This window comes from Hyla sarda, chromosome 5 (assembly GCF_029499605.1).
Source record: "Hyla sarda isolate aHylSar1 chromosome 5, aHylSar1.hap1, whole genome shotgun sequence".
Taxonomy (NCBI): Eukaryota; Metazoa; Chordata; class Amphibia; order Anura; family Hylidae; genus Hyla; species Hyla sarda.
This window is the reverse complement of record NC_079193.1, coordinates 44,479,715-44,487,965: the sequence shown is the minus strand read 5'-3', so window position 1 is coordinate 44,487,965 and position 8,251 is coordinate 44,479,715. Positions and strand designations below refer to the sequence as shown.

General features: G+C 41.1%; 1 protein-coding gene across 1 annotated transcript; it reads right to left on the bottom strand.

Moving 5' to 3' along the window:
* Positions 1-1,178: 1,178 nt before the first annotated feature.
* On the bottom strand, positions 1,179-6,072 carry LOC130273123 (acrosin-like). The gene is made up of 6 exons (XM_056519421.1): positions 6,052-6,072; positions 5,286-5,444; positions 3,501-3,717; positions 2,699-2,964; positions 1,542-1,687; positions 1,179-1,454 (listed from the first exon to the last, which is right to left on the bottom strand). The coding sequence occupies exons 2-6, from the start codon at positions 5,365-5,367 to the stop codon at positions 1,260-1,262; spliced, it is 906 nt and encodes a 301-aa protein (XP_056375396.1). The 5' UTR covers positions 5,368-5,444; positions 6,052-6,072; the 3' UTR covers positions 1,179-1,259.
* Positions 6,073-8,251: the final 2,179 nt, after the last annotated feature.

The following is an 8,251-nucleotide window of genomic DNA, read 5'->3' as shown; positions in this document are numbered from 1 at the left end:
TGCCAACCATTGTGGGGGAACTATACTGCCAACCATTGTGGAGGGTGGGGAGCTGCCTACCATTTTGGAGGGGGGGGGGCTGCCTACCATTGTGGGGGAACTATACTGCCAACTATTGTGGGGGGGAGCGGCCAGTGCCTACCATTGTGGGGGAACTATACTGCCAACTATTGTGGGGAAACTATACTGCCAACCATTGTGGGGGAACTATACAGCCAACTATTGTGGGGGAACTATACTGCCAACCATTGTGGGGGGGAGGGGGGAGGAGCTGCCTACCATTGTGGGGGAACTATACTGCCAACTATTGTGGGGGAACTATACTGCCAATCATTGTGGGGGGGAGGGGGAAGGAGCTGCCTACTGTTGTGGGGGAACTATACTGCCAACTATTGTGGGGGGAGGAGCTGCCTACCATTGTGGGGGAACTATACTGCCAACTATTGTGGGGGAACTATACTGCCAACTATTGTGGGGGAACTATACTGATATAAAATATTTTACTACAGTATTTGGTTCAGAATCTTTTTTTCTAGATTTTCCTCCTTTAAAATTGGGTGCGTCTTATATGCCGGAGCGTCTTATATGGCGAAAAATACGGTATATAATGTACTTTGAGATTTTCTCTTCGTTTTGCTTTTTTTAATAACTGCTCCGAGCTGTCGATTTTTCCAGAGCTCTAATCCACCACATTTTATGTGGGAACATTAATAAATTTGTAGTTTTTTTTGCGAAAATGTTTTTTTTTTTTTTTTTTTTTGGAACATGGAAAACGCCCCCTTTTCTCCTTTTTTTTTATTTTTTCCTAGTAAAAGTGGAGAGCTAGGAGGGTTTTGGGGATTTTTTTGTTGGAAATTCTGGCGCACAATTCATGCGACATTTAAATCCCTACAAAATGTACTCGGAAGAGGTCCACTGTGTTTACAAGACAGATGAGTGTCACTTGCATACACTTTTTAGTTTGCTGCTGTCACATAACTAGGAAGATATAATGCGTGTTTGATGAAACCCCGAATATTCACGAACACTATGTTTACAAGGCAGATGCATGTCACTTGTACACATTTTTTACTTCGCTGCTATCACACAACTAGGAAGGTTATCAAAACTTATATGCATATGTGCAATATGTGTAAAATCTGCTTATCGTTACATTGAAAAATACCAAGTAATATGTTTGCAGTAATTTTTATTATTTTGAAGTAAACATGTTCAAGGTGTTACTGACATGCAAAACATAGTGTCTATTTATCGGTGACTTATCCAAGCTTGCGCTTCTTAGCGGTCGGGTTGGACTCAGTTTTGTCCATGATCCAGTTGAGAAAGTATTGGGTAGAGGTGTAAATCCCTGGGCTTTGTGCCTGTGCACAGCCTGATCCCCAACTGGTTATACCCACCACTGAGTAGGTTCGAGCCTTAGGCTCCTTGCACATCAGTGGTCCCCCGCTGTCACCCTATAGGACAGAACAGAAAATATATCAGTACAAATACCTGAAGGTTATTTTTTTACATATGGCTGCATTTCATCACACTATAGTCACCTGACAACTATCAATGCCTCCTTTCTCATAACCTGCACATAGGTTGTAGACACCCACAGCGCCATTATACCATGCCGTGCTATTGCAACGCTTTGTAGAAATCAGGTCTACACGGGCTTCCTGAAGAATATCCGATGGTTCTGTGGCTGCAAAGGAAACATTATAAGTTATGAGAATTTTGCCCAGACTTTGAGGTGGGTAGACGTGTCCTACAGTTATCTCTCTTGATCTCCTCATACACCGGAATGTTCAGAACAGCTGCAGGTTTGGATGACTTTAGTATAAGGTAAATGGGCACCTTTAGACTCCCCATATGTAGCAGAAGGTTACTGTTGTATTGTCAGATGAAATATTGGCCATGTTTAAAAGAATCTGTAGATGAATGGGCCCCAATCTGCCATGGATAGATCTGCTCTTACATTGTAGCTGAGTGCGCCCTAAACCGGGAATCCTTCCCTCTATGACATTTATATCCTGTTGGTTTTCATTAGATAGGACAAAATATAGAGGAAATTTAGCCCAGGTACTTGTATGAGGCTTAGGAATAGGACACTGCTGTATATTGTAATGAGGTTAAGGAGATATTCTGCATATTTAATATATAGGTATTATAATAGGTATTACAACGGGCCTATTGAAATTATTAGGCCGTCCATGTAAATGCATCCAAGTAAAAGTAATCAGTAAAAAGTGACATTCTCTGAAGTCACACTCTGCCCTGGATAATAGATGAGGGTTATTCTGTCTGTCAGTCAGATCTCCCCTGTTATAACAATTCAAAGTACATATAAAATTTTAGATACTGGTTAAGGATACGTTCACAAGTACAGTTTATCCGCAAGCTTCCTGCTGCGGGTTTGAGTTGCAGAGGAATTTCCACTGCAGAAAATCTGCCGGAGAACACCCACCCGCAGCTCAAACCTGCAGCGGGATACACGTGGGCAACTCGCCCATGTGACCGTACACTTAAAGGATTATTCTGGATTTTCCTCAGGTCTATCCTGAGGATAGCCCATCAGTCTAAAAGTCCAAGAAACCCTCTATAAAAGATAAATAGTAAAATTCAAATATACAGAACAGTCATAATCCTGATTTAAAATTATATATATATATATATATATATATATATATATATATATATATATATATATATATACCTTCTTCTTCCAGAACACCCCAGCCGGCAATATAGCAATCGGTCATGAGTGGAACTTGTGCAGTTTTCGGAGGAAGGCACGCTGGTTGAATGTGTTCATTGTAAGAGATGGGACGATCTATAGAAAGCAGCGCAATGTCATTGCGTTCTGTGTCCGGGTCATAATTCTCATGTTCTATCTTTTTGGATATGGCCCGAATCTGAACTTCAGGGCCAGACACTGACAGCTTATGGCCTCCAAACACCAGTCTCCAAGAGAACACAGAGCTGAAACAATAGGAATTAAGAAAGATATTTGATTATATTAGCAAACATATACAATATATAACTAAGTACCTGGTGTTACCTGGTCTTCCTACCTAAACCCTGAGGGAGAATAAATTAAACTAAAAGCTGTCTGGGCATGCTGAGAATTGTAGTTTTGCAACAGCTGTAGGCACACTTTTTGAAAACACTTGTTTAGATGTGTCTTGACTGGTTCAGGCCACTTCTTGTGTAGCTCGGCCCCTCGTAACATGATCACTAGAGGTGGGGTTACACAAGAAGAGGTCCGGACCAGTGATTACATGGTAAGTATCACTCTCTTAACTGTATACATTATACAGCCATATAGATGGCTGTATAATTTATATAGCTCCTAGGAGTTGACTATTGCTGCTCGGCAGCACTAATTAACTCCTTCCTTGCTGGGTCAGCACATAGCCTATACATCAAGCCTATACCAATCTTCAGTGTATAAATCTAGACATAACCTAAGAAGCAGGTGATTCAATGGTAACAGAGATAGTGAGGGGATGCCTTACTCAGCTTGGTTCTTGAAGCAGTGGGCAGCTGTTAGAATCCATTTATCATTCAAGATGGAGCCTCCGCACACGTGCACAAAATGATCCTCGTCTATGGCTTGCTGGATACTGACTAACCATGGCCAGGACCCAGGTAGGGCATCTTTTCCACCAACAATGCGTGAGCCAAATTCCTGGCCTGCCAAAGGTCGATCTCCACATGCTAGAGGGGTAGAGACTGTGAGGAGAATTTATCATTAGTGGTAAAGCAGTTTTCTTGTCTATTTTAGAGGCAAATTGTTGGCTTAATTGCAATTACACCTGTTCACATTGGGTAGGTGTAAGTACTTTTGTAAAAGGGGGTTGTCCTTCCATTAAAACTCTTCCTCTACCCACAGGATAGGGGATAATTGTATAAAATCGCAGGAGGTTTATGTGATGGGACCCCCATAATCCTGAGATTAGGGATCCTGAAGCTCCCTTTGAAATAGATTGGTGGTCACACTTGTGTATTGCCACTAACAAATGGCTAAGATAGCCAAGTACGGTATGTAGCTATCTCTGGCAGTGCCTGTAGACAATAGATGGAGTGGCAGTGCGTAAGTGTGACTGCTACTCCATTTTGACTGGAGCTTTGGGACCTCCATTCTTGAGATTAAGGGAAACCCCACAGTGTCCCCTATATCAGTGGTCTCCAACCTGCAGATCTCCAGATGTTGCAAAACTACAACTCCCAGCATGCCCGGACAGCCAACGGCTGTCCGGACATGCTGGGAGTTGTAGTTTTGCAACATCTGAAGGTCTGCAGGTTGAAGACCACTGCACTATATAGTAGTGGAAAATCTTTTTAATACCCTCTGTATGTAATAAGACCGATGCACTCTCCACAAATATATGCAAAATGTATATACAGAATGCAGTGTGGACAGAGACTGAGACAGGTAGGTCCCCATTCTCTATTACAGGGGGTTTCACACTCTAGAGGGAGATTTTTGAAAACCTGGGTAGAGGAAAAATTATGGAGTTGCCATAGCAACCAGATGGTTTATTTTATTTTTCAGAGGCCTTTTTGAAAATGAAAGTAGAAGCACTGTAAATGGTTGCTATGGGCAACTGCACCCCTTTTCCTCAATATTTTATGGAAAAAATGCCACTGCCATTCTTTGAGAGAAAGACAGAAGTGGATCCAGCAGGAAGGACAGGTGTAAGTTCTTCCTTTACATTTCCCATGCCTTTGAATACACTTCTGACTTTGGCTCAATTAAAGAAACATGGGGGAGATTTATCAAAACCTGTGCAAAGAAAAAGTTGGCCAGTTGCCCATAGCAACCAATCAGATCACTTCTTTCATTTTTTAAAAGGCCCCTGAGAAATGAAAGAAGCAATCTGATTGGTTGCTATGGACAACTGGTCAACCTTTCCTCTGCACAAATTTTGATAAATCTCGCCCCAAATGACCACAAAAAGCTGTGTGTGAAATTTACCTTACAAAAAATCAAACACATTCCTGTATAAGAGCAAAAAACATAAGAGCATAACAAAAAAGAATGAATGAATGAAAAATGGTCACAAAAAGTTACATGTGAAACAGCCTTAAGGGAGGATTTCACACAGCGTTTCTATCTTTTTATTTTTTTTTAATTAATTCAGTCCTTTGAGCTAAAGCTCAAAAAGTGGAACCAAAGGGAATTGTAGATAAAGGAAGGACATACACTTCTTCTTCTTGTCGGATTCACATCTGACTTTGGCCCAAGAACTGCAATGGGTGACGCCGGCCTAAGAATAGTTCTATATTTGCGTACTTACTTCTATGGTGAGGAAAAAGAGCGCCATGATCCAACTGACACAGAAGAATGGCGGTAACTTGTAAGAGCACCAGAAGCTTCATTGTGTCTGTCCGTGTGGTAAGGAGGAAAGTGAGTGGAGTCACCGTCACAAGATGGAGGTGGTAGTATAGTGAGTGACCTAACAATGACATCATAATGGAGTCAGGTCCTTGTAGAGGGATGTGTTCATATGCCTATATGTGCTGGGATGTTTACTTATATGAAATATTTCAAGATATAGGGTTAAATCTTATTCCTATAGATCAAGATATAGGGTTAAATCTTATTCCTATAGATCAAGTATAAAAAAAAGAAAGAAAAAGTGGGATATAGGTGACAGATCCCAGCATTAAAGTTACCACTCTTATGTCTTATAGAAGGCCAACTATAGTGTAAATACTGATATTTTTCTTAAAAGCACTAATAGACAGACTTTTCTGAATATACAGAGGACGTAAACTGCCCAATCATGAATAAGGGGAGTATGTTTTTTCACCCCTCGACCGGTAAGGCCTTTTATATACATTTTTATTTTACATGTGACACCACCTGGGTTGTTTATGTACTATGGTGCCCTTGTAATACAGTATATGTTGGGGAAACAACCTGGGATATAAAGTCCAGAATGAATAATCACTGTTACACAATTAGAAAAAGGAAAACTGACCCCCACCCTGTACCAAAACATTTCCTATAGGCCAGGCATGGAGAAAGAGATTTATGCTTTCTGGTTGTAGATCATGTACCTATACCGAAAAGAGGAGGAGGAGGAGGAGGAGTTTGACCGTGTACCTGCACCAAATGAATTACATGATGCATTGCACGTAATAAATCTGGTGGTGATCAAATTTCTTACATCAGTACTCCACTTTTTATTGTGATTCCTCTGCGACTTTTCGTGCAACATTTTATCCCGTGCGACAAAATGTGCGACTTTTTAATAATGCTGTTTGCAGTTCGTTCTGTAAGCCAAGTCAGAGCTGATGTAGATTTGCGCCTCAGCAGTTTCGACAAAAGACGCAACAAACTGAAAAGTCACACATGATAAATTCCTGACCAATGCATGATATTAATTGATAATCTTGCTAAATAGTCACATCACGACCAGCAAGGGGTCGATTATACAGGGTGGGCCATTTATATGGATACACCCTAATAAAATGGGAATGGTTGGTGATATTAACGTCCTGTTTGTGGCACATTAGTATATGTGAGAGGGGAAACTTTTCAAGATGGGTGGTGACCATGGCGGCCATTTTGAATCCAACTTTTGTTTTTTCAATAGGAAGATGGTCATGTGACACATCAAACTTATTGGGAATTTCACAAGAAAAACTGTTCATCTAGGAATGCTCGGACCTGACACCCATAATGTAGTGGTGCACCATCTTGCTGGAAAAACCTCAGGGAACGTGCCAGGTCTGAGCATTCCTAGATGAACAGTTTCCTGGGAAGTGGATTGGTTGTCGTGGGCCAGTTGAATGGCCCCCAAGGTCTCCTGATCTGACCCCCTTAGACTTTTATCTTTGGGGTTATCTGAAGACAATTGTCTATGCTGTGAATATACGAGATGTGCAGCACCTGAAACTACGGATACTGGAAGCCTGTGCTAGCATTTCTCCTGCGGTGTATATAGTAGTATATAGCAGTGTATACGGATACTGGATGCCTATGCTAGCATTTCTCCTGCGGTGTTGCTATCAGTGTGTGAAGAGTAGGAGAAGAGGGTTGCATTGACAATCCAACACAATGGGCAGAACATTGAACACATTTTATAAGTGGTCAGAAACTTATAAAAAAAAAACTCATTAAAGAATAAAGTTACGTTAACCCCTTAAGGACTCAGGGTTTTTTCGTTTTTGCACTTTCGTTTTTTCCTCCTTACCTTTTAAAAATCATAACCCTTTCAATTTTCCACCTAAAAATCCATATTATGGCTTATTTTTTGCGTCGCCAATTCTACTTTGCAGTGACATTAGTCATTTTACCCAAAAATGCACGGCGAAACGAAAAAAAAAATCATTGTGCGACAAAATCGAAAAAAAAACGCCATTTTGTAACTTTTGGGGGCTTCCGTTTCTACACAGTGCATATTTCGGTAAAAATTACACCTTATTATTCTGTAGGTCCATACGGTTAAAATGATACCCTACTTATATAGGTTTGATTTTGTCGTACTTCTGGAAAAAATCATAACTACATGCAGGAAAATTTATACGTGATCTGAAGTTTTTATCGGTATGATTTTTGTTTTGATCAGACTTTTTGATCACTTTTTATTCATTTTTTTAATGGTATAAAAAGTGACCAAAATACACTTTTTTGGACTTTGGATTTTTTTTGCGCGTACGCCATTGAACGTGCGGTTTAATTAATGATATATTTTTATAGTTCGGACATTTACGCACGCGGCGATACCACATATGTTTATTTATTTATTTTTTTACACTGTTTTATTTTTTTTTATGGGAAAAGGGGGGTGATTCAAACTTTTATTAGGGAAGGGGTTAAATGACCTTTATTAACACTTTTTTTTTTACATTTTTTTTGCAGTGTTATAGGTCCCATAGGGACCTATAACACTGCACACACTGATCTCTCATCCTGATCACAGGCGTGTATTAACACGCCTGTGATCAGTGTTATCGGCGCTTAACTGCTCCTGCCTGGATCTCAGGCACGGAGCAGTCATTCGTCGATCGGACACCGAGGAGGCAGGTAAGGGCCCTCTTGGTGTCCGGTCAGCTGTTCGGGACGCCGCGATTTCACCGCGGCGGTCCTGAACAGCCCGACTGAGCAGCCGGGTCACTTTCACTTTAGAAGTGGCGGTCAGCTTTGACCGCCGCTTCTAAAGGCTTAATACCACACATCGCTGCGATCGGCGATGTGTGGTATTAGCCGCGGGTCCCGGCCGTTGATGAGCGCTGGGACCGACGCGATATGATG

Bases quoted from the DNA above. Each gene is read 5' to 3' on its own strand.
- LOC130273123 (XM_056519421.1), bottom strand. From the start codon at position 5,367: ATGAAGCTTCTGGTGCTCTTACAAGTTACCGCCATTCTTCTGTGTCAG. The intron at 2,965-3,500 runs GTAAGGCATCCC...CTATTGTTTCAG, and splicing joins TGCTTCAAGAACCAAGCTGA to CTCTGTGTTCTCTTGGAGAC. The intron at 1,688-2,698 runs GTATATATATAT...TTTCCTTTGCAG, and splicing joins GGGTGTTCTGGAAGAAGAAG to CCACAGAACCATCGGATATT.